Source organism: Carettochelys insculpta, chromosome 7, assembly GCF_033958435.1.
Source record: "Carettochelys insculpta isolate YL-2023 chromosome 7, ASM3395843v1, whole genome shotgun sequence".
Taxonomy (NCBI): Eukaryota; Metazoa; Chordata; order Testudines; family Carettochelyidae; genus Carettochelys; species Carettochelys insculpta.
In genome coordinates, this window is record NC_134143.1 from 48,879,854 (window position 1) to 48,907,008 (window position 27,155).

The 27,155-nt window shown below is 44.1% G+C and overlaps 1 protein-coding gene across 2 annotated transcripts in view; it reads left to right on the plus strand.

Moving 5' to 3' along the window:
- C7H10orf143 (chromosome 7 C10orf143 homolog) overlaps positions 1-22,769 on the plus strand; it is a 45,724-nt gene extending 22,955 nt beyond the window's left edge. Inside the window, exons 4-5 of one of the 2 annotated variants that reach the window (XM_075000447.1) lie at positions 10,924-10,991; positions 20,082-22,769. In XM_075000447.1, the coding sequence (XP_074856548.1) occupies positions 10,924-10,971 (48 nt within the window). In that variant the 3' untranslated portion in view covers positions 10,972-10,991; positions 20,082-22,769. The remainder of the gene's footprint in view (positions 1-10,923; positions 10,992-20,081) is intronic. The other variant, XM_075000448.1, reaches the window with a different exon arrangement.
- The last annotated feature ends 4,386 nt before the right edge of the window (positions 22,770-27,155 follow it).

The following is a 27,155-nucleotide window of genomic DNA, read 5'->3' on the forward strand; positions in this document are numbered from 1 at the left end:
AACATCTGGGAGAGATTTTCAAAGCAGTGCATCTTTTGATCTTTAATGGAAGATGTGTAGCTAAATCTATTGCCCAGTTTTGAAAAACCTTCCTCCCTTGCTTATCAAAATTGTTAATAGGGGTGAAAAATCACTTCACGTGATTTTAAGAACATAGATATCAGGCCAACACAATTGGCATTAGGAAATCATCAGAGGTTATTTTTGCCCATTAAACTGAAGTTCAGAATATTTGAAGATCATTTGGTGAGCAAGATCTCTTTTAAAATAAATAATAAATTCCTTCTGATCGTGAAACTATCAAGGGATTAATTAGAATCAAAGAAGAAATGTTCAAGAAAAGGTTTCCTGTCTGAGGTGCTTATTTTTGTTCTGGGCTCGAAGACTTTCTCTAGGACGAATCCTGTTAAACAGATCATCCAGATATAATTGGTGTATTTCACACACACACACCATTCACCCAGAGTAGCAGATAAATGGCAACGAATTAGTAAGTTTATTTTCAAACAGGGCTACATCAACATTTGTGAGCATTCAAATTTCTTTCAGAAGGTCTCTTTGGAAGAGCAGGGACCTAGTCAGCTCTCCACATACTACTTTAAGTGCAAGTACAGGTTGAACCTCTCTAATCTGGAACACTCTCATCTGGCAACATTTGTAATCTGGCATGATTTTAGTTTGCCACACAACCACTTTTTATGGGTGTGGCCAGATTCCCATAGTCCCATAAAGTTTGTTTTCCTCCACCAGTGCTAGCTCTCAACGTTCTGTGTTATTTAGCAGACATTTAGGGGTAAATTACAGTTAAGAGCCTAGTAAGCAGAGAAAATGTCAGTAATGTGCTAGAAAATATAGACCTCCTGTAGTATGGCAAATTCTCATGTGACACTGGTCAAGTCTCGAGAGTGTCAGACAAGAGAGGTTCAACCTGTAGTATTTCTTTGACCTTCTCTAATTCAAGAGTATGCATATGAGTGTCATTTATAAAAATACATCCAAAAGAAAACTCTCCCCTGCATGTACTTCTCCCCCTTTAGGAGAAGGTGAGAGAACAAAGGCACAACTGACGTTAATTGTGTTGCTTAATGCATTAATGGATGGTGTTCTGGTACGAAAGGGGTGAACGCCACACAAGAACCTGAGTAGGAAAACCGACGGGAGAGAATGAGCTTGTGGTATATGGACTCAGAGCTGGTAGATCAAGATTTAGTGCCTACATATGCTTTGGGGTGCCTAAAGTTAGACACCCAAGTTTGAAAATGGTGCTGTGCTCTTTCCTAGTTTTAATTTAACCTGTTTCTAATTTTGAATGTTCAAGTTATAGTTGTGGCCTTCTGGAAATCCCAGGTAGGTTAAGACTTGTTTGATGTCTGGGAAATGGAGCCTGCCAATACAGATGACCGGTCCTTTTTTGGGCCAATGACATATTGAATTAGCTTCTGGTGTTGATACTATTTAATGCCTTGTCTTGAGATGTGTGTGTGTGATTATGGTGTTGTTACTAAAACAATGTAGGAATCGCTGCATGATATTTGCTTGCAACACAGGATGTCATTCATGAGTTATACATAAATGGCAGCTTTACATATTTAAAGCGAACATGGACTGCTTCATATCTGAAGTATGTTTCCCAAGAGATACCACCACCATTTGATCTATTTTGATTAAAATGTAAAAATTAAAAATTAAATCAAATGGTAGTATAACTCCTTTGGGAAAACCTACTTCAGTTATGAAGTATTCCCTATAGTAACCTTGAGAATCTTACAGCTGTATTGTCTCATCTGTAGGTGGTCTTTTTATGTCAGACATAATTAAAATGAATTGCTGTTTGAGAACCATACAACAGCATACAGATTGATGAACCTTGAGGCTCCTCCATTCAGATACAAACAATGATATCAGAAACTGTGAGCAGATAAGCAGCATAAGGACAGGTAGTGGAAAGTAAGATGTTTGCTGGTGAATGCTAGTTACCTGGGCCCTGAGAGAGTAGATCAGGTGCACGTCATAAAACATTAAAGAAAAAATTATTTCTGGAGAGAGAGATATTCAGGGCAGTTACATTGTACTGTATTTTGTTGTAGAGCACAGTTCTGTCTTCTGTTAAAATATTCTAATACCTTTTTATATACTAAAAATTGTGAAATTGGATTTACTACAAAAATGTACTTTACAAAATCTAATACAACTTGTTTGAATCAGGTTATTTTATCAGATTTGTCTCAGAATATGTGAATATATATTTGATGAGATTAGAGAGTAGCAGAGATCAAAAAATAAGACTACAGAATTTGCATTCACATTTTCACATATCTGAAGGACAAAATGTGATATTTATTTTTATATTTGGTTTTGATTCTTGGTTACATCAACATTGTCTACAATACTGATTTTTGGCTATGCATTCCAGTTTACTTTCATTAAAACTCTTACATGTTTCTAAAAATGTGAGCAGCAAGAAAAAAGGCTTAATTTGAATACGCACCACTAAACTTTTTCATATTTGGCAACCCCAGGACCGGGAGGTAGCCGGATGTTCAAATATTTTGGATAAAAAACAGCAGCTGCAGGATCCATGGCATGTGAGCAGGGGACCTCTCCAGCCCTGCAGCTGGGAGCTAGTCGGAGGTTGGGGTACTTCAGCAACCCCAGGCCTGGGATTCGGCTGGGGTATGGAGCTCCACTGTCAGCCCCAGGGACCCAGTCAGGACCCAGGGAACTCCGACAGCCCAGGGCTGGGAGCCAGCAGGGGTGCACAACTCTGCTGGCAGCTCCAGCCCTGGATAGCTGGACGGGGGAACCCCTGCAGCTCCAGGGCTTGGAGTTCCTCCTGCAGCTCAGAGGGAGGCAGGGCAAGTGCTGAGCAGGCTGGCTCTCAAGGGGAGGGGCATCGCTCCTGTGCTCCCAGGTTTGTGCTGGTTATTTGAGAGTTCTGGCAGAACAAATACCAGCTAAAACAGAGTTTACTGTATACCTAATACAGTTCTATACCATGCAAAAGTTTGGAAAACCCTTGTAATAAGCAGTAGGAAACAAAATATCAAAGAAAATGTCTCTGATCTTTGAGTATGGGGATGTCTCTTCCTAGCAAGTTGTTTTTAAATGTATAATAATAATAAAAGGTCTTGGACATTACAGGCAAGACTGCAGATGGAATATCGACCTGTAGAAGCAATGGGTTTCTCCTTATCAATAGAACTTTCAAACGAGAAGTCAATCCAAGATTTTTCTGGTATGTATATTCATAGTACACCATGCAGCACTGGTGTTGTCACAAGTGATTGCAAATAAAATAAAAACTGCAAATAGGTTTGATGATTAAACAGCTCTTAGGAAGCACTTGAAGTATCTGTCAAAACCTTAGAAAGATCATGCACAACAAACAAGGCCCCTTACTGTTCAAATCATGATTTTTCAAGCACATATGCTAGGAAGCAGCAACCACGTACTCGATCATTTGGGAGTCAGTCTCTCAAGTCCACAGCATCTTGATCAGCCATTTTCCTACCAGGCAATAGTACCCACAAATGGCATACCCTCACTGTGCATGGAACTAGCACCCTTCCATGCTTCCCTTCTCACACTGCATCTCATTCCTGTGCTTGAGGATGGTTGGCTTCTTCATCACTCATCCTAATGCAACATGTTGTCTTGAACTGCTGCACATAGCAAAAATACACCATCTGTAAAGTTTCTGGACCTCAAGATGCCAATCTGTCAATACTTTCCACCTTGTCCTTACCCACTGTCAGAAATATCTGAGAATCTTATAAGTCTCTAGAAACCAGCTCCAACCTAATCCCCCAGGTTTTCAGGTCGTGATATTATATGCTCTGGTAGTACAGTGATGAATGTATTAGAAATACCTATATTTTGGAGTTCAAAAATAGTGGCTATAAAGGAGTGACAAAAAGGATTCTAAAGAGAGTGTCATTTTAACCTTAGTTATAATGGGTAGGAATTGTTGTTAATATAATTGTTAATCAAAAATAAGTGGGAAATTCCGCTTAAATCAAGCATCCCATGTATTTGTATTTAACTAGTCCTAATATTTATCTAGAAGGAACGTAGTTATAATTTTGTTTTTGAAAAGATCATGGGAGCACACAAAAACATTAATCTTTCACTGTAAAAAGCAAAAAAAACCTATTTTGCAGAATCAGAGTCTGTGACTCTTCATTAAGAAAAGGGGGAGTTGTTCTCCAAATATTTTTTCAGTGTATGTATCAACATTTAGGTTATAACTGTGAGGTAATTCACTTAAGATTCTAACCTTTAACACACTTCTCTATTCTCACTAGATATTTAGAATTCTTATTACATACTGTTTTAGTCATAGCTGCCACCTATCTGTTCATGCAGTAGCTTGTGGATTATACCCCTGGTTTACTTCAGCAATCTTTCTGAGCCAGTTTTATCAACTGAGTGTCAAGCACGTGAAGGATGCTTGTGTGCTAGAAATATCATGAATTTTGTGCAGCTAAAAAGTTAATGCTCAGCTCAAATGATCACTTTCTTTAACTAAAATGATTATTCTCAAAATATGCAAAACACTGGTCACACTGATAACAGTTTCTTGATGATTGCATTATATTTGTAATATCAACACAATATTGTAAAAATTTTCTGTTATGTTATTTTACATTAAAAATAGAAATTGTCTGTTTTTGCCATCATTTGCTTTTTCCAATAATTCAGGGTCTTTAATGGACATTGATGCCCCAGTGTTTGCACATCAATAAAATAAAAAAATGGAGAGCCAGACATTGGGGATTTTGTGGAATTTAAGAATAAATAGATCAAGGTAAAATCATTTGTTTGGATTTCATCTCCTGTTGCAATCTGACACAATTCAAATATAGAATTTGGTTGAGTGCTCGGTTAGAATAGCATCAATGGTTAAAAAAGACAAGAATCATCATCAATTGAATACTAAGTTGCTAGTTATAAGAAGTGAATTTATCTGACAAGTTGGATTGGAAGAAAAAAACTCTGCAAAGGGTGGTGAGGGATATGAATAGTAGCCTCCCAAATATACAAGTTTTGAAGAAACGAGGAGAGGCTGCAGTGTTAACCACAACTGAAAGACAAACTGAATGTATAATGGCGTTTCCATCTCCTGAATAACTGGTCTCCAGTTCAGTCATTTTTATTTGATTCACAAATATATAATTGTTTTCACTAAGGAAGTCACATCACAAAATAACAAAACAGTTTAAGATGACTAAGCTCTGACTCACTAATGTCATAAAAAAGATGTCAACATTGTCAACTAGTTAATCATCAAAATGGATATCTGCTGACTGTGATGGGAAGCAAGGATCTTGTCAGGAGAGAACAAATAAATTAGGGGCATAAACATTATCCACATAATAATCCTGTAATTCTTTTGCCTGCAGGTTTCTCACTCTAATCAGTAGGGGTGTGTCTACACGGGCACAAATCTTCAAAATAGCCATGCTAATGGCCATTTCAGAGATTACCAATGAGGCGCTGAATTGAATATTCAGCGCCTCATTAGCATTAGGACGCTTCTGGCTGTGGCACTTCAAAAGTGCGCGGCTCTGCGTGGCTACACGGGGGTCCTTTTCAAAAGGACCCCACACCTTTCAAAATCCCCTTATCCCGATCATTGATTGAAATAAGGGGATTTCAAAAGGTGCGGGTCCTTTCAAAAAGGACCCCCGTGTAGCCGCGCCACGGCCGGAAGCATCCTAATACTAATGAGGTGCTGAATATTCAATATGTATATTCAATTCAGCACCTCATTAGTAATCTTCGAAATATGGCTATTTTGAAGATATGTTCCCGTGTAGACACAGCCTAGTTGTTTTAAGTGTCAATAGATGGCGGGATCAGAGCCTGTTACTGTTATGGTAACAGACCAGAACCTTAAATAGTAGTTAAATACTCAAATTTCTATCACCATTTGTATTTGAGCAAAGTTCGTAACATTTTGCAAGGGCAAGTAACTGTTGATATATTTACTATAGCTGAGACGTAATGACTTTGTTCAATAAATTCATAAGGGGCCAAATTCTGTCTCTTTTTAATCTCTGGGAGCCTCTATTTTGATCTTGAGGGCAGAAGTAATCTGTGTGGAAACAAAAGAGACACATTCTTAGCTGGTATACACTTTGTAGCTGCACTTACTTCAGTGTAGTTATGGCAATTTTTCCATCTTATGATGTAGCTACTCCCTAGGCCTATGTTTGTATAGTAAAGCGGTTCCCCAACTTTTTCCAGTTGTGGAACACTTGGGTATCACAGTGGTCTCTGCAGAACACTATATTTTTTACATCATCATACTGACTATAAGGAACATTACTAACTGAAAAATATTTCATAATATCAATTAAATTATTGTTCCGTAAATGCAAATCAACACATAGTAATGAAACCAGACATTAACAAAATATATAGCAGGGATGACAGATAAAACATAACTAAAACCAGCATACTTAGTTAATACATTTAAGCTGTTAACAGACACAAGCGATGATGTGACAAAATAAGTGCTTGTTGCCTGTCAACAAGCAGCAGTGTTAAGAAAAATTGGTTACTGTATAGTCATTTTAAGAAAACTGTAAAATCAAGAAAATTCCATCCCAATTTTTTTTCCCTGAGAATGGGGAAGAGACTGTCATTACTCAATTTCAATGGCAGAACACTTTGCCATAGCTCACAGAACACCAGTGTTCACTGAAACATAGCTTGGGAACTGCTGGTATAACACAAGGCCCAGACCAGGAATGCCATCTCCATGGCCCAGGGAGCTACAGGAACCAGGGAAATTAAGTACGAAATCTATGGGTGTGAGGGAAGTCTAGAGCAGAATGTAACAACTGTGTTCTGCTTAGCCTTCTCCATGTTTTGGATTTCATTCTGCTGTACTCATGTAAATGATTATGTGAAAAAGAGCAGATTAATAAACTGTACTTTCTGGATATTTCTACTTCAACATAAATATAAAAAGAGCAAGATCAGGGCTTCAGATGGGAAATGTAGAACTTACAATTACTGTATATGACCAAGTCAGTGCTAGTCTGCTAATACTCCCTTTAGAGCTCATCAGCTGAGACAACAGATTTCAAAGTGTGAATTCTGGCACTGCATAACCCCAAGGCTATTCATTACATTATACAGTTTCCTGTCTGTTTTATGAAAGGTAGAGATGTATATCACAGTAGTTTGCAGGGTACTGTTTCATTAATAACCTCATCGATGTTTTTAGATTATTTTAGTAATTACTGCACATAAAAAGACTACCAAATATGATTGCAAATATGTCTTTGTATTCATTGTCTGCTTGTGTGGTGAATGCCAGATGTCTGAAGTTCTTGACTTTGTTTCACAATATAAATAATGTTCCCTGAGGTCTCCAAATGCCTTGCTGTGACCCCAGGCTATATAACTTTATGATAACACCTTTACCAACTAATCTGCAAACTGCCCAAAGTTCAGAAATTGACCCTCTATTACATAGCAAAAAATACAAACAAAATCACATTAAGGACCAAATACCATTCTTTTGAAGATCTGCACGTATAACTTGCAAATTACTGAAAATTTCCATACATGTCCAAAACAGGGGAAATAATATCAGAGTCTTTCCTTAGAATTTTTTGTACCATATTTAAGAGCTGGCTACCTGATAAGTCTCAAAATGTAAGTCTAAATGGGGAATCAAGGAGCAGGTGTGTTTCCAGTGAAGTCACACTTGGATAGGTTCTTGGCCCCACACCATTAATGTTTTGTAATCAATGACATTAAAGAAAGCGTAAAACCACTGGGGAGTTGGGGGAGGTGGTCAAAGAGGACAACAACTGCTCTGGGACCCAGAGATTCAAAAGGGCCTGGGGCTTCTGGCTGCCTCCATCACTACTGTGGCAGTGATTAAAGCCCTGTGCCCTTTAAATCACTGCAGAAGCCCCACACAGAATGCTCTGGACAGCACGGAAGCTGCCTGTGGGAGGTTAGCCCTAGTCTCCCCACTTCCACTCAAGTCCTGGTGCCTTACCCAGGGGCCCAGCAAAGTTGTCAGCCCCACAGAGTAGGGGATGCTCCATCTCTGACAACTTTTCAAATTCAGATTGGCTGCTTTCCTAACATACAGTCTAAGAATTATGTTAGGGAAGTTCTGTGGCCTGTGATATACAGAAAATAATAGTGGGCATGATCACAGGGGTCCATTCTGGCCTTTGAATTGATGAATCTACTAATCTGCATGTATGGATTTGGCAGTAGGCAAGGTTTCCACATCTTCATTTCTTTCAGTTATAATCCATTCTTTTGCTACTTATGCATTTGTTGCATGTCTACCATGTTTGTCTCTAATGTCCAATCCAGAATCAGTTGGCCAAGCTATCTCCAACTGAACGTAACAAAGACCTTTACAGTACAGAAGAGTCTTGTATAAGAAATAAACTAACATCTCCCAACTCCTTCTCCAACATAATACAGTTCAACTTCAATTGTTTAATATATGGCTAACCAAAATTCATAGCTATCTATGAATATATATGTGTGTGCGTGTGTGTGTGTATGAATGTATATGCCCCTTAAGTTTACTGCAAAGCTGACTACAGAACTGTTGGTTTCCTTTAAGTTTGCTATCTGAAGATGCCTAGAGAGAGATCAGCCCATACATATAGTTTTTTCTAGACATATCAGATCTCTCTCATACTATGCACAATTTCCAAGAGTATCACAATTCTGCATGGTGCCTCAGAATGCTGAAGTATGCATATGTATTCTCTCCTGTAGCTGAAAAAAGTGGGAAAATTCATGTAGATAATTGCAACTAGATGATGTAGTTTGATAAATCCAGAGATAACTTATTTTTTCAAAAGAGAGCTGTAATTTCTGCTCACTAAATTGAAAACTGATCTTCCTTTTTCTGCCAGTAGCATAATAAATTACGTTTCATGAAAACCTTCCTTGCTCAAACTACACTTTCTTTCGGAAAACCACCATCATGAAAGCAAAAGATCTGACATTGCACACCCACAGTTGGACAATAGAATACCAGCAGACCAGAACTTACAGAGGCTGCTGACAGCCTCTAGCTCACCTAATGTAGGAGTGTGTGATATGTTTTACCCTCATAAGCCATTGATGTAAACACAGTGTCAAGACAGCTGCTGAACAGTAGGCAGGAGAGGAAGATTAGAGGTCAGTTGTTTTGAAGGGAGAGTAAATGGGAAGAAGAAAGAAGCTGAAAATCAGGAAGGGGTAAGAAAAACAATAAAGAATATCATGTAACAAGGAGATACATAAGACATCCATTTCAGATTGTACCACATCCAAGTTTTGGGTTTTTTGGGGTTTTTTTGGTATAGTTAAGAGCAAAAATTGATCAGCCCTACATTGCAACAGTAACCTTCCTTTCCAATTAGAGATGACAGATGCTTCAATAAAAACAGGATTGCTATCATTGAGCTCATTTAACTTTAGGCCACAAGTCTCAGGTTGTCTAATTGTCCTTTATGTGTTTGTATTTAAATCTTTTTAACCTCTCTAGACATTGCACAAACGTTGCCTAGTGCATTTCATAAAACCATTCAACTGCTTGTTGGTGGGAGGACATGGGCTAAAGATTTTTTTGTGAAAAGTAGGTAAAAGATTGGAAAGGGAATTAAATATGATGGGACTAGTGATTAACATTTGTCTGAGTAATTTCCACCATTGATGCAGAGATACTATTGGGGCCTTCCTTGTAAGTGTTCATTTCAAATATTTCCATCTTAAGGATTTGTTCTCCAGTGTGAGCCACTGGTAATTCCCCCACCCACACACACGCACCCCATTTTAATTTCTTTACATGTCAGAACAACACTGCATTGGCAGGAGTCTTTTCCAGCATTAAATGTGATCATTTAGGAATCCCATTGTGTAGAGACTGCGGAATGGAAATCTTGGTCCTACAGCGGTGATGAAAATGAAGAAGATGAAGGTGTACAGATGAAGCTCTTTCATTTAAAACATTAAGGAATTATTTCACTGTTATCACTTGGGTTTTCTCCAGGACTCAGCTTTGCTCTTTTTGTTCTTGATTATATACAAGGGTTAGAATATTTTCAGTGCATAGACTAAAATGTGATATACCCTCTAAAATCTCTACAGAGCCCATACACAATGGATCTACATACTTACAATACATTAGGCTATAGTTACACTAGCAAGTTTTGCTGGCAAAACCCCAGTTTTGTCAACAAAATTTGTGGAACGTGCACACACAAAAATGCATTTTGTCAACAGTGTCTGGACAAAACAGCACTTTTGCAGGCAGTATTCTGCCTCAAAGCTTTGAGGCACAATGCTGCTATTGCAGATTCTGTCACCAAAAAGGTCTGTGGCTGCACGGGGAAGGGGGGAAGGGTGGCCGGGAACCTTCCTTCCACAGACAGGGCATCCAGAACAATGGGCAGCCCTGTCTGCTGTGCTTCTGGGTGCCTGTTTTGTTGAGAAAGCAGGGGGGCAGTCTGGCTGCTTTGGCAACAGAGCTGAGTGCTCTCCCAATTGGCTTTTGTGAGTGGCTGCATACTTCCAACAGAAGTTTTGTCAGCAAAACACTCCTGACAGTGACTTCTGTTGACAGAGCACTGTAGTGTAGCTGTAGCCTTAATGTTTAGATTTGCTAATTGCACATGCTCTGTAGTGAAGTCAAATATGCCCACAATTTTAAAAGTGACCTGTAGGAAATGTTGGATCCTAACACTAAAAGGCTACCCAAATTAAAACTATTATTTCAACTGAATGTACCATATTCACTTATTTCCTTACATTTGGACATTCTGTTTTTTTATGCTGATAAACTGCTGCAGTGTTCCACACATTTCAGTAGTGGATGAAGTGATTTTCTCTATATAATATATTGAACAACCTAATTTTCTCTCATTTTTTTTTCCTCAACCACAGTATCTAGGCACTGATTCCAACGCGACTGACAATTCAGCCATTGTGTAGTACAGTGGGTGCACCTCTGTGTAAGTACAATTTTATAAATATCATATTTTAGAAGCAGATTTGCTCTAAACAGGAAGTTTAACTTGCTGTGTGGAACCTGTGTTTTGTTCTTCCTTCTCTCTCCTTCTGTTGCTCTTTGTCAGCCTCTGTGTCAGTTTTCCCTCCATTTCCCACCCTCTCTGCCACCCTTGTGCTGTACAAGAGCTGTTATCAGAGAGCGGGGAACAGAGACACAGAGAGGGTAAAGGGAGTCGGAAAAGAGGTGAGGTGCAGGATTGGATATTCACAATGGCAGCGCAACAGTAACAATGACAGTAATAAATCACTGGAACAACCTACCAAGAGTAGTGGCAGATTCTGCACACTGACAATTTGGAACCACAATGGGGTGTTTTTCTTTAAAATACTCTCAAGGAATTATTTGGAGGAAGTTTTATAGCCCGTATGCAAGAGGTTAGACTAGAGGATCACAATAGCCGCGTCTACACGTGCCAGCTACTTCGAAGTAGCTGAGCCAACTTCGAAATAGCGCCCGCCACATCTACACGTGGTGAGCGCTATTTCGAAGTTGACATCGACGTAAGGCGGCGAGACGTCGAAGTCGCTATCCCCATCAGGGGATGGGAATAGCGCCCTACTTCGACGTTGAATGTTGAAGTAGGGCACGTATAGCCAATCCACGTCCCACAACATCGAAAGAGCGGGGTCCGCCATGGCGGCCATCAGCTGAGGGGTAGAGAGACGCTCTCTCCAGCCCCTGAGCTCTATGGTCGCCGTGTGCAGCGGCCCCTTAAAGTTCCCTGCCCCCTGCCTTCCTGTGCAGGAAGCTGAGAGCACGTGCAGGCAGCAGCAGTAACACGCAGCTAGCCTGCACGCCTCCCTGCAGCCCCAAGACAGCCCCCCGCTGCGATGGCTGCCCACCAGCCCCCCAAGCGCCCCCAGGGCACCCCCCCAAAAGGGGAGCCAGGGCTCCCAGGCAGCCAGCCAGCCTGGGAAAAGTCAGCGGGGCCTCTCCTGGACGGAGGCCGAGCTGCGGGACCTGCTGGGGCTCTGGAGCAAGGAGGAGGTGCTCCAGGTAATGGGGAGCAAGAGGCGGAACGCGGATGCGTTCACTCGGCTGGCCGAGGGCCTGGCCGCCCGGGGTCACCCTGCCCACACTCCTGACCATGTCAGGAGTAAGGTTAAGGAGCTGCGGCAGGGTTACGCCCGGGCCCGGGATGTGGCCAGCTGATCTGGGGCCGCCCCCGCCACTTGCCCCTTTTACAGGGAACTCAGGGAAATCCTGGGCCCCCGGTACACCTCCTCCCTGCTAGCTACTCTTGACACCTTGGCCGACGAGCCCCAGCAGGCCCTGGAGGCAGAGTCCACCCCGGAGGCAAGCCCCGCACCGCAGGGGCCCCCCCAGGAGCCCACCCCTGGGACGCCGGAGGAGGAGGAGGGGGAATCCTCCTCCAGCGACGGGGGGCTCCAAATAATCCTGCCGTCCCGGAGCTCCAGCAGGGCGTCCACCCAGAGGGTGTCCCCCGACCGTGGGAGCGGACCATCAGGTATGTACCCCCCCGGTGCACACCCCCCGGGGTTGAGGGGCAGGTACAAGGGACATGACCAGGGCCCTCCACATGCCCAGATGACCATGGCCCCAAGGACAGCAGTGGCATGTCCCTCAGAAGAGTGCATCAGCCCCTGCCCCCCCAGCAGGACAGTGCCATGCCCCATCCCTGGGGATGGGGGGAGTGGAACCTAGGGTCCCCCGGAGGGGGGGACACCCAGCAGCAGCAGCAGCAGCATCTCCCGGGGACGGGGATGGGGACCCAGCAGCAGAGGGGTAGGGGGACAAGGGCCACAGCTCAGGGGCCACACTAACAGCTGTCTCCACTCTGCTTCCCCCCTATGTTCTGCAGCTGCACCATCGGAGGGCCCGGAGAGCGCCGGCAAGGTGTCAGTGGTCCCGGACAGCCCACCAGGGCCATCGCTGCAGGCCAGCCCCTCGGCAGAGCACCAACCAGCCCCAGGGTGGGGCCAACGGCGGAGCCACCACCAGCAGAGGACGGCGACGGACCCCCCAGCTGCTCGCGACCCTCTGGCGGCAGCTGGAGGTGTCAGAGTAGTGCCTGCGGGTGGACGAGCGGTGGCTGCAATTGCAGGAGCGGGTGCTGGCCTGGTGCCAGGAGGCATGGGGGGCCTTTATGCACACTTGTGAGCGCATAGCGGACTACCTGGCCCCCCATGCCGCGCCGCCCGCCGCTCTGGCCGCCCTGCCCACTGCTCCACCCACTGATCCGACCGCCGTCCCACCGCCGTCTGCCACCCTGGGGCCTTTCGACACCCGCCAGCCGTATCTGCCGGTTCGCCTGGCCCCCAGCCAGCCTCAGCCAGGGCTGAGGCCGAAGTGAAGGTCATGCCCGCCAACCCCAGGCGCTGGACAGTAGGGGGTGCGGGGCCCAGGACGTGGCCCCCCCTACCCCTTTGTACATATCCCCCATTATATTTGTATATAGTTTGTGTTAGACCCCTGTTCTTTTATGGTCCCTCCCCCCCCATGTAAATAGTTCCCCCCTTTTGTTCCACTATATATATATATGTATAGTATTAATAAGAGAATTCACTGTTTTTTGGTTTCAAAAACAACAAGTCTATTTTTATTTGCAAGAAAAGTGGGGGGGGTGCTCTTGGGTGCTCTGTGGTGTGGGCGTGGGGGCAGGGAATGTTGTGGAGGATGCGGGGGTGCATTGGGGGGCCTGCTACTGTTCACCCCGCAGCCTGGTCGAAATGGGCCCACAGGGCCTCCCGGACCCAGATCCCCTCGGGATCCACCTGGTGACTGGGGACAGCGGGTGGCTGCACGTTGGCCCTGCCAGCCTCCACAGCCCAGCCCTGAAAGAATGCCTCCCCCTTGCTCTCGACCAGATTGTGGAGTGCACTGCACGCGCCCACAATCTGGGGGATGTTGGTGGGGCCTGCATCCAGGCGGGTGAGGACACACCTCCAGCGCCCTTTGAGGCAGCCAAAAGTGCGCTCAACCACCTGGCGTGCATGGTTCAGGCACGTGTTGAAGCGCTCCTGGCTGGCTGACAGATGGCCTGTGTAAGGGTGCATGAGCCAGGGCCAGAGGGGGTACGCTGCGTCTGCGACGACGCAGAGGGGCATGGTGGTGTCCCCCACAGGGATCTCCCGCTGGGGGATGTAGGTCCCCGCCTCCAGCCAGAAGCACAGGCCCGAATTCCTGAACACCCAGGCGTCGTGGGTGCTGCCAGGCCAGCCAACATAAATGTCCAGGAAGCAGCTCCGGCTGTCCACCAAGGCCTGGAGGACCACCGAATGGTAGCCCTTCCTGTGCAGGAAGCGTCCTCCGCTGTGCTCCGGAGCTCGGATGGGGATATGGGTCCCATCCAGAGCCCCAAAGCAATTTGGGAAGCCCAGGCTAGCAAACCCCGCGATGGCGGCATCCGGGTCCCCAAGCCGCATGAGCCTGTGGAGGAGCAGGGCGTTGATGGTGCGGACGACCTGTAGGGGAAGGACATGGGAGAGCACCAGTGAGGGGTGTGCAGGGTGTGTCTGGCCCTCCCCCGCCAGAGCTGCCCTCCACCCCAGGGCTCCCCTCCCGCCCCAGGGCTCCTTCTCCCCCAGGGCTGCCCTCCCTCCCAGGGCTACCCTCCACCCCCAGGGCCCCCGCCCATGGGTCCTCTTACCTCCATGAGGACAGCCCTGACGGTGGCCTTGCCCACGCCAAACTGCTGCCCCATGGATCGGTAGCTGTCTGGAGTGGCCAGCTTCCAGACAGCGATGCTGACCCGTTTCTCCACGCTGAGGGCACGCCGCATGAAGGTGTCCTGGTGCCTCAGTGCGGGGGTGAGCCACTGGCAGAGCTCCAGGAATGTTCGCCAGCTCATGCGAAAGTTCTGGAGCCAGCGGTCGTTGTCCCACTCGCCGAGCACCAGCCGCTCCCACCAGTTGGTGCTCGTGGGGTAGCTCCACAGCCGGCCACATGTGCGGTGGAGGGCGGGGCGGAGGACAGCAGGGTCTGGGGCTGCTTCCTCCTCCCCTGGGGGCAGCTCCTCTTCTGTGACTAAAAGGTGATCAAGCTGCCTCCTGCATAGCATTGAGCAGGGCAAGCACTGCTCCTGCAGGGGCGGCTGTGTGGACCTCTGGCTGCTGCTGCTGCTGCTGCTGCTGCTGCTGGGGGTCCATACTGCTTTGCCGAGGTGTGCGTGCCTCTGGCTCTGCAGACCGTGTGCTGTGCAGGCTGCGTGTGTCTGGGAGGGGCCCTTTAAGGGAGCAGCTAGCTGTTGCCCCGGAAGTGCTAGTCCGCCCTATGACCCTGTCTGCAGCCGTTCCTGGCACCCTTATTTCGATGTGTGCCGCTTTGGAGTGTAGACACTCCCCTGCAGCGCCTACTTCGATGTGGTGCTGCCCAACGTCGACGTTGAACGTCGACGGCACCAGCCCTGGAGGACATGTAGATGCTATTCATCGAAATAGCTTATTTTGATGTCGCTACATCGAAATAAGCTATTTCAATGTAGCATACGTGTGTAGACATAGCTAATGGCTGTTCCAAGTCTTGGAAGCTATGGATTTTCCCATCACCATGTTGCCCATAAGCATGTTGGCAATGAGTGGGCAGGTGTACCATTGGGGGCCAACTCTCTTTTTTCTCAGTGTGATCCCTGGTCTAGGCTAATACTCCAGCTCACTGAACATCCAAAATTCTCTTTGGAAAGGGTAAGGTTCTTCGCTATTGACTGACAGCCTTGGGATGGGCACAGTGACCACTCCACTGCTTTAAGGCTAAGGGGCTGGGAAGCTGTCACAGTTTCCAGGCTGTTGAGGGGTACTTGAGAGGTGCTGTTGAGGGGTACTAGACAGGCATTGGGAAGTCCTTAGAGCATCTCCATCTAACTAAGTAGGAATCCCTACAACACAAATTGAATTAGTGTTGCTGCGGATGAGGCTCTCTGTTTCCACTCCCCTATTCCCTTTTGTCTGTTCTCTAAGCCTGAAAGGAGAACAGGATAGTGACACCAACTTCCTAATCAGATCTATCCCAGAGCTGCCCAGCAACTGCTGGGAACTTTGTTTTTAGCCCTTGTTTCAGTCTTGACGTGATTGACAGGACCAAAGGGTTGACACCAGCCATGCTCATCACTATTTAACCTCTCCATCAGAGATGCTTACTGGTCAGAAGGGGTTCCTGATTCCCTGAGTGCCAGGGAACATTTCTTTCATTCTGTGAGCACTTACAGGGCAAAGAGAGGAAGACTTGCGGGCAGATAAAGCTCTCTTGTCCTAGTCCTCTGGTTCTCAAACTGCAGTCCACAGACCCCTAGTGGTCCACAGGCACCTTGCAAGTGCATTGTAGGCTCAGGGCAAGCGGGCTGCAGGTCTCCGCCTTCTTCCACCTGCAGCCAGGAGCCCACACTGGCATTTCAACCTCACACCCCCACCCTGTGAGGTTGGAGTGCCAGTGCCCCAGCTTCCTGCTTAGGGGCGAGGTGGAAGGAAGCCCCAAGCTTTACAAGATCCAGCACAGGCAGGGAGCAGGTTGCTCCATGAGCTGTTTCTTCCCCTCCCCTCCCTTCCCTCCCACTGGGGAAACAGCAGTGTCCAGGTGTACTGCCTGCAGGCTTTCCCGACTGCTCCCACTGGACGTGATTCCAGAATCACTGTCAATGGGAACAGTGAGAGGCTACACCTGGGACATGGTGCCTGTGAGCAATGGGGGACATTGTTCCCTGAAAGCTGAGTGGTTGACAGCCACCCATGAAAGATTCAGGTGCCACCCAGCTGATTAGCAGAGTGCTCACAGCCACTCACAGTGAGCAGCATGTGTTTAGTGGTGGTGCACAGCTGTACTTGCCTTGATCCACATAAAATTTATTCCACACATGGATGGAAAAAAATAAGTGGGAACACTTGGTTGGGGAGGGGGTGAAGGCAAGTGCTCCTTCCCCCATTCTTCTCATGCTCACACCCTGCACCCGCATCCCTTTCATGGATACACCCCCCTACTGAGACCCCACATCCCAACCTGATCCTGCACCCACCCACCCCCCTCCACACTCTACACCCTCCTTTGCTCCTGCACCATCCTCCTGTCCAGGCTCGCCACCTGCCGCCTTCTCCTCACTCCTGCACCCTCCCCAATGGCCATACACTGCACCCTCACTCCTGGCCATACACTGCACCCTCCCTCTCTCCTGCACCTTCCCTCCTGACCAGATCCCCACTCCCAGCCCACTCCACCACCCTCACACCCACCCACCCTCAACCCCATCCTCAGAGCCTGGGGGAGTCAAAAAATCTGCTTAACCCAGGACCCCAAAAGTGTTCATCTGGTCCATGGGAAGCCTTGAACTTTGGTCTTCCCTGTCTCCTCCCACTCCCCACGCCCCATGAGGTGAGAGCACCAGGGGAGTGAAATATCTCAGTTGGAGACCATATCAATGAAGGTTGGGGGGCTGGGATTTTTTGAGGGGGTTGCTTCTCTCTTGTGTGGCCCCTGACTGATATTCCAGTGGGTTAGTGACTCCCAACCCAAAATAGGTTTTCCTTGCCTACTATTAAAAAACTCAAATGTTGAAATCTTTTGTTTGGGACATAAATTAATATTACACTGTATTTAAAATGAAGCTTCATAAACTAACATGATAAAGCACTTAATCTGTTTAATTATTTTGATGTAGATTATTAATATTTCCTTTCCCACTGGTTATATATACCCCATTATGCTATAGCTCCAGTAGCCTAATGCAAGTAATTTAGTATTTAAGGTATTTAGAGATAAACAAAGGCATTTTGTCATCATGGATGTTTGTCTGGTGGTTCACAATTGAGTGCAGTGGGCCTTGCGCCAAAAAGTTAGAGAACCACTATCCTAGTCTGACCTTCCCACTACCTTGGGCAAACATTGTTCAGTATGCGTAGCTTCCACCTGTTGAGTACAGAGTGCCCGCTAATGACTAATGAATGTCTCTGCTAATCATCAATCGTTATCACCATAATACCAACCTTTCAGAAACTAGAAGTCCTGTAGCACCTTAAAGACTAACAAATTTATTTATTAGGTAATGAGCGCTTGTGGGTAAGACCCTCTTCATTAGGGGATGAAAGTTTTTTGTTGGTAGGAATGCCAACAGTGTTTACACCGCCTGACTTTTTGCCACAGCCGTGTTGCTAAAAGCTGTGTAGCATAGACAAAGCCCAAATGAAATCACTTTGAAAGAGCATTCAATGTCACTCTTCCCTGGGGTTCAGCCAGTAGGGTGCAATTTTAATCTGTTTCACCAACACACACTGCTAGGAGAATGACCTGGCCCCATGATACCCCTCACTGGTGAAAACCATCTACATGTGGAATAGTGCTGGTGCCCTTTTGTTCCCCCATCTCATGAGACGTCATAGACACTTTACACTACTACAAACCATTCTCCCCAGGAAGGCTTCTTGAGAGCATGGACCTGAAAACAAATAGAATCACTATCACAGGGTGGTTGGCCCCAGTAAACAAAGCAGGTCCAACTTCCTTGTCCCAGAGAAAATACTCCAATTCAGCCAGCAAAGAGGGCAGAGCAGCAAGTATCCCTGGGGCTACAAAAGATCCAGGAGCAACCCCATGAGGGGGTGTCTCAGTGAATCAGATCTAACTGGTTCAAGTCAGATAGGGCAGCTGAGAGCTGTCAGAGACTGGAGGACTGAGGAGTCCTGGACAGAAGCAGAAGGTGGTTCCTAGCAGAAAGATGAAGGTAGGAGAATAGCAACAGAGGGTTTTCTGGTAGGTGTCCCCAGTCCAGAAATAGGGTAAGAAGGCTGAAGGCTGGGGAGCTTACCTACTGAAATTTCTAAGTCAGAGAGCTGAACCCATAGGAACTGTGAGGGCCAGGAGAATGAGCGGTGTTCCCCTGGTAAGAATGTTCCCCAGAAGAAAGGCTGGGCACCTTCCAACTGCAGAAAGTGTAGGTACAAGGACAGGAAATTATCATGAACTCACCCAGGCATGACTGGGAGCATCAGTATGTGGTATCTGGGCATGGAATGATGTGTTGTCTTGAGCTCTGATGACTGGTTGCACTGACATAAAATGGACTACATTTTGGACTTTTGTTATGGACGATTTGGACTATCTTCTCATGATAAACAACCCTGGGTAGTAATGAAAGCCTGAAGTTACTGAAGTGTCTGAAGTAGGAAAACTGAGACAGGCACACCTGTTAAGCTCCAGGTGAGGCTTGTCTGATGACAAGTCACATACTAATACATCCCTGAAAAGTAGTAACAGTAAAAATTAATACCTTGTTCTGCTATAGCGCCTGGCCTTTGAGGCTAGCCAAGTGCTTTCAAACAGGAACAATTTAAGTACAAGGTCACCCTGCAGGATACCTAAGTATTACTGGTTAAATAATACACATGGGAAAACTGACCAAGAGTGACTTTGATAAAAATACATGGCAAGTATTTGCATCACTCACTGCTTGCAAAATGGGAAGCACAAAACCAAGAGGTCCTGAAATGCAATCCTGCACGTCAAACATAAGACCTTTCCCACCACCATTACTCTCACACCTTCTCTCAAGTGTGTCCATTTTCAATCCTCAACACCACAACCCTTGTCAAGCATCATCAGTGAATGTGATGGGATAAAATGGCAGACTCCTGAAACTATAACATATATGATAGGGGTTAGCATAGTATTACAGTATAAACCACTATACATTTGTATGAGATAATCAGATGCCTGACATAAAAATTACCTAGCTAAAAATCAATTCCTTGTGCACAGATGTATAACACCAGCTTTGCACATGAGATTTCAATATCTATTCCTAAAATACAAATGAACCATTCTAAAGTGGAAACACAGTGAAAATGGAAAAATAAATGAATAAATCTGCTATTTCACCACTGTCTTTTCTATTGCATTTCATTTGGCTCAGGTGTGTGCTGAATATATATACCTGTTGGAGGGCTAGGATCATTCTTACTTCTTACTGCCATGACAGAATTAAATACAAAATCTTCTGTAGGAAGCAATTGCGAAGTGTGGAAGTTTCTAGTCAGGCAAATAAATTGGATTTAAGTATATTACAGTCATAATCTTTTCTGCCTCTCTCCAGACAGCCTTTGTACATGGAGAAATGAGAATGTATTCGCAGACAAATCTTGACCTGAGGGAGAAGGCTGCAGGAATCTGGATTTTCAATAACATAAGACAATAAAGCTCAGACTTCTAACCTGCTGCAATATGGTAAAAGTATAAAGAGCTTAGCAACTAATAAAAGAAAAGGGTCTTCCAACTCATATTTGAAGATCTAGACCCCCAAAAGGACACTTCATAAAGATCATAATGGGTTAGTCGGTATCTAACAGATACAATGTACCTTGTTGACCAATTGTCTGACAGTTGTCTTCTACAGGTCTGGATATTAATAAGTCTTGTATTGATTTCCTTTGGGTATTTTGTCCTCATAATTGTACATCTACTTGTTGTGACATCGCAGCATGTTATATATTTATTTAATGTGAGTCTCATAGTAAAATGTATGTATGCTATTGTTTCCCTTAGATGATATGCACATATTGCAAATTTTATCTCCCTCTAAGGTATAGTGAATCAAAGTAGTTACAGAGCAAGGGAGAGTACATGATCTTAGGGCAAAGAGGAAATCCACATGCGTTTTTCCCTAAGGTCTGAACACTGTCTTACTCTTCTCACACTATATAGGGAATATAAAGGAATTCAATTATCCCAGCATTTTTATTTTTAATAATAATAAAAATGTGCTCTAGACAGTATATTCCAGTTAATATTTTGACAGATAATGCTAGTGTAAAGTAAGTGTCACTCACACAGTAAGATCAAGGGAAAATAGATGCATAAGAAAGATCATAGAGTGGCTTATGTAGAGAAAATGAAGCCTGTTAAAAACTGCTCTTCCTAACAAAACAAAGAACCTATCTTCAGTTTGATCCTCCTCTCTCCATTCTCTGTAGATATAGTCTCTTTGTAAAACTGAAATATTTAGAGATTACACGTTTATATAAAAATTGCAGTTTTCCATGTAATCTCTAAGACAAGCACTGTATTTTTGAAATATATTATGGCAATGTAATTCTACCAGTGTCACCGACAATGACTTCGCATCCAGGTAATATCAAAATTGGGAAGATACAATGGCAGCTTTAAATTATGCCATGCTTCATCCTGGGGCAACCCTATAATGCTATGGGACTAATGCAGCAAAATCAGTCCTGCTGAAGGGTGGGAAATGGTCAAAGGACAGCAGGTTCCTGCAGGCCCAGTGTTTCAAAAGGGCCCAGACCTCTGGCCACTTCTGCTCCTACTTTGGCAGCAGCAGTGGGAGGGCCAGCACTGCAGTTTGCGTGGCAATGAGGGCTCACTGCCCTTGGTCCCGCCCTTTCCCACTTTGCCCTGGGGCCTGTGGCAGGGGTCTGAGTTGCTGAGCAAGATGCACAACATTTAGGAGAAAACACTGCTAGTGCAGCTATTCCTTTGTGAGGTGTGTAGGTTTAAAAAAAAAAAAAGATTGCAAATCTTCATTGACCGAGGCACACTAAAAGGCAAACCCTGTTCTACTTCCACAGATGTGGAAGATTCTGGGTGAAGTGAAGTCGATGTGGACTCACTGTTCATAGGCAGCAGGATTTGGAGAGCCAATGCAGGAGCTCTGCACAACACAGTTGCATGGGAGACCCCAACATAACACTATGGAGGCTAGATCTAGGTTGAATGTGAATAGTTAAAAGAGGAAGGCTGCAACTACTCCAGTTCATCAGCCTCATTGAAACTAGTAAAAGTCTTTCCACTGATTTTGGTATGTGTTGGATTAGTCTTGCAGAGGAGGGCCACTGGGCAACGTTACAGTTGTCCAATTCTTCCTACATGCCCAACACAGAATTCTCTGTATTTTCTTTTAGCTTACAGACTTCCAAAACATACAACCCCATTGTTGTTAGGAACAAAATTACTTCGATAACATTTAAAATGTTTCATTCCCTTTTCATACAAATTTGAATGTAATATATCTGGGACATGGCAAAATAATATCAGAGAAAAGATAAATTCAAATTTTTCCAGATTAAAACAAGAAGTCCTGTGGCACCTTATAGACTAACAAATATTTTGTAGCATAAGCTTTCAAGAGCAAAGACCCACTGTTATCATGGAGACTGTGGGGCTGTTTCCAGATTGACTCTCTTGTAACTAACGCAGCAGAGGAAAAACAACCCAAAACAAGGGGAAGGAAAATCTTAGGAAGTGGTAATGCTGAGAGAGACCTGGGGGTAATAATGGACAGTATATTAAACTTGTGTGTCCCATGAGATATGGCAGCATTAAGAAGAGCCACTGCCAGTAGCGAGGTGCATAAACGGAAGCATGCTGCAGTGGAGCAAGAAAGTAATAGATCCTCTCTGCGTAGCTCTGCACCAGTGGCACTAATTAAGGGATCAGATGGGTGCATTCATGCCCTCTCTCCCCAAGGGTTTTGCACTTGCTCAAATTTCATACACCATAAACCTGTGGGGAGCATTGTCTGACAACTTTAACCACTCACCCCATACTAAATCAGTAGGGCTGCTGCTGGAATATAGTTCTGGATGTGTAGTCACCACACCACTGAAATTGTACCCTGTTGGCCCTCTGTACAGTTGGAGATGTGACCAGGCCAAATACTGCAGAGACAATCTGTTTCTGTGTGATGGAGCACAGAGGAGTCCCCTGAGAGTTCTGCTGTTAGTGGCACCAGCACATGCAGTGCATGGATAAGAGGGGAAACTCCCTGGGCGAGGAAGCCCTAGAGTCCTTTTGGGAGAGAGAGGGGTGGGACGAGCAGAAACTGTAACAGGTTCCTTCTGGAAGGCTGATCAGGAAAGAGGGCTGGAATTTGCCTCCCTCCTTTTATCTGAACTGGCCCCACTGTCCTGTACAGAATTCTAATTAACAGAATAAGGAAAAGTTGGTGAGAACAGAAAAAAGAGTAACAACATGATGCAGTAAACATTTACTTTCAGGAAAGATTTTAGAAGAGCTATTTAAAAAGAAGTTAGCTGAGTGCTAAGTATTAGAAAGGACATTCTAGTCTATATAAATTCTAAATAAAAGTTATAGAGAAGTCTCTCAAGGTAAATAGTGAGCATTCAGCCACTGGTAATTTGGAAAGTGAATCAATATTAGGAAATATTCTGGAAGAAAGAATTCTGTATTGGCCAGGTTTTGGACTGGTTGATGCAGTAAGTCTTTTTCACTTTTAACATCTGTTAATCTAGAAACGTTTATACCATTCAACCTCAGTTTCCTTACAGGAATCATACAAAATAGAACAGTAAGAGTTAATCTAAGAACAACATCATTTAGACAATGAAATTCCCCACTAGTAACTGAGCTCATTACTTATTTTTATATAGCCTAAAAATCCCCACATGCAACAGGTTTACAAGCCTAGAGTGACAGACTGATAGTCATGTTAGTCTGTATACTATCAAAACAAAAAAGCAGTCATACAGCACTTTAAAGACTAACAAAATAATTTATTAATTTAATCTTAGAGTGAGTTTAATTAAAGTTAATGGACTACAAATATTAAAGCTAAATCAACATTTTGAACCTCAACCTGTAAGGACTTTGTTTGTTTATGCAGTGTGAGAGAACATTGGAACTGACATCTATAATGTGGCATTGAGGTCAAAATTTAGCTCTAAGCATTATAAGGAGTGTAGCGTGACTTTTGTGAATGTTTATTTCTTAATTCCCCTTTCTTTACTTTTGTTGAGTGGATAAGTGTTGAAGAGTGCTTGTGTTTGTTTCTCTTCCTAGCCAATTTTTTTAAAGAAATAGAACTGTGCAAGATAACAAATTTTAGCTTTCTTTGAAGCTGATGAAAAGTAGAGAAATAATCCAGTTTATAGTTACATAAAATTATATGTGAAGAACCCATTACATAATATCTATTGTATATTTCTATCATAAAATCAGAGTATATTAGTTCAAAATAATTTCAAAAGGGAAAATAACAATCTTGCTTTGTTCCCTACCTGATTTACATTTTTACACACACCACTGGTTCCCAAAGCACTGCTCTAAGTTATAAATAGAATAATAAATTTCTGTGGGGTATCCCTTCCCAGCCTATAGGAAACACCTTCATTCAGTGGTTGTGTTTTGGTGCGTTGTTATTGGAGCTTTGGAAGGTGAAGGAGTTTGGTTTTTTCCCACCTGCTTATGCTTTGTGTATGGCCTTATTCTGTGTCTTTATGTGTGTGAAACAGTAGGTCTATATACAAAGTTATTTTGAAATTGGTAAACCTCATTCTATGAGGAATAGCGCCTATTTCAAAATAGGCTCTATGTATGCAGACACTGTATTTCAAAATGCATTTTCTGCGTAGCTGTATTATTTCAAAATAAGCTCTTTTAGAATAGCTTATTTCAAAATAAGGCTGCTGTGTAGACATACCCAAAGTTACTGCAGGAAAGTTAATAAGAAGGGATTATTTTTGCTTTTAGTCTGAAATTAACTCCAAGATCATTCTGAGGAGTGAGTTCCATAGCCTTATGAAACCACAATTCTTATATAAGCTCTGTCTCTGACGTTCACATGTCTCCTTCTAGGCTATGTCTATAGTACAGAGATCTTTCAAAAGAAGCCCTTCCAGAACATCTCTTCCAAAAGAGCGCACTCCCACATAAAAAAGAGCAGATCAAAAGAGTAATCTGCTCTTTCAAAAGACAGCATCCACACAGCCCCTACTCTTTTGAAAGAACGGGCAAGGGATCGAAACAAATCAGTTGCCATGAGGGCTGCTCCTTCAAAAGAAGGGCCCTGAGGAGTGTCTACACGTGCTTTCTTTCAAAAGCTTTCAAAAGAAGGCATTCTTCCTGAAATGGGAGTGGAAGAGCGCTTTCGAAACGAGAGCAACATTCTTTTGATTTACTTTCAAAAGAACGCTTTTTGTGCGTAAACGCTTTGCAGGATTTTTCAGAAGAACTTGCCAGTGTAGATGCAGTCCTAATGATCTGGATTCACACAGCAATTATGGTTCGGAACAGTTTTTTTGAGGTATGACTTTTGTGGCTTTAGTGGTCTGGGACAGGTCAGCTCTACTTTGAGCCTTGGTCTGTCTGCACCAGACCATTTTCTGGTACCACTGTTCTGTTTTTTTCCCCCATTGCTTCCCCCTTATCCCAGATTATCTGCGAACCACAACAGTCTGCATGGGCACAGGGGACACTGGTGTTAGAATACATATGGTAAGCCTCAGGACATTTGCTGTGGCTCAAGAAGGGGTGATGCATGAGAGCGGACAAGGAGGGTAAAATGCACACCCCTGTGTCAAGGCCTCCAACAGCACCACACTGCTTCTGCTGAGTGCGGGGAAGGAGTTGGGGCACTGTCCCTACACTCACCAGAAGCAGTGCTGTGCTTCCACAGGAAAAGCAGGTCAGGCAAGACACAGGAGGAGACAGGAAGGGACGGGCGTGGGCGTGGAGAGTGTAGTGCATGGACACTTGGCCAGTGAATCATCCTTTCCCCCAGAAATCCCACACTAGTGGCCACTGGCCTCATATATGTCTGCACTCCAGTCGGCCTGCTACAGTGCTCCTGCCTATGCTGATTGGAGGGGTTCTTTTGTCACCATTAGTAATCTACCTCCCCAAGGTCAAAGGAAGAATCCTTCCATCAATCTAGCACCATCTACATGGGGGCTTAGATTGGCTTAACAACATCATTCAGATGTACATTGCACAGTGACAAGTTTCAGACAGGCAACTGCGTTAGTCTGCTTTAGCAAAAACAATGAGGAGTCCTGTGGCACCTTAAAGGCTAACCAATTTATTTCGCACAAGCTTTTATGGGCCATAGCCCACTTCATCAGAGGCATGAAGTCGAAAGTACTGTTTGGCAGAGAGACATATACACATGTGGAAAGATGAGGAATGCTATGAGGAAGACAAGTGCTAACAAGGCCGATTCAGTCAGATTGGATGCGGCCCAATCCCCACAAATTTTCCCACTACTTTGGAAAGAGAGGCTGCTGAACAATCTTTTATATTCAAATTTGACACATTAACACGTGGTTTGAACCAGGATGCAAATTTTCTGGGTCATTATAGGGGCTCTTTTGCAAACTTGGCTTAATCTAATTCTTGACTCCTCCCCTCCCCGCCCCTCTACTCTCTGATTTGCTCACCTTGATAATTTTTTTTCTGATTTGTCAACTTTGATTACTATTTTTGGTTCTCTATGCCTTAAATATTGAATCTGTTCTGATATAGCTATGATCTGAAGAAGTGGGTCTGTCTACTGGACTGCTTCTTTGTTTTGATAGTATATAGACTAGCACAGCTTTCTCTCTGTTACTAGTGCACACATCAGTATGTGATCATTACTGCTAATACATGCAGTATTTTAAGTGAACTGCCCCATGAGGATTACTAGCTATAGACCCTGACACAGCCATAAAGAATGTCACACACTCTGTCTATCTCCAGTCATTTCAGGTCTGCAGATGAGCTCCTACATTCTTCTGTTAAAGTTGCACCATATGGAAAGTCTCATTGTTCTTGCTCACAGTTTATGGCCTTGGAGAGATTATAATACAGGTAAGTATAATCCTTACTCAATAGTTACCATTTTGCAGTATTTTCTCAATGCTTTAGTTCCAAAAAATGCTGTCTAGATTTTTATTTTAAGCCCAAAACTTTATGCTGTTTATAGAAAATAAATGCCTAAAATATTGTTTCTAATAAATTTCAAGCCATATAAAGCAGAGCAGAAACAAGTAACCACTTGATCATTTTTTAACCTTTCCACTGAATTGCAACTTGTGTGTATATTTTCTTATGATAATGTTCAGTATTTTTATTTTAATGCTAAAAAGGGCTACATCTTTACACGTTCTAATGATTAATTATGTGAAAACAGAAAATATAACCACAGAAGGGTCTCAACATTCATGAGGGGTCCGTGTTTAGAACCTTCACAAATGTTGATTTTTCACGAATATGGGAGGTCCCTGGGACCCCGGGGGGAAGCGAACACTCAGCCACTTGTGAATAATTGAATTTGCAAACATTAAGATCACAAATCATGAGACTCTACTGTGTATACAAAAATTGCCATCAAGGCAAGTTGGTATTTTGGTGTATTTTTCTTTTATATTTAGTAATG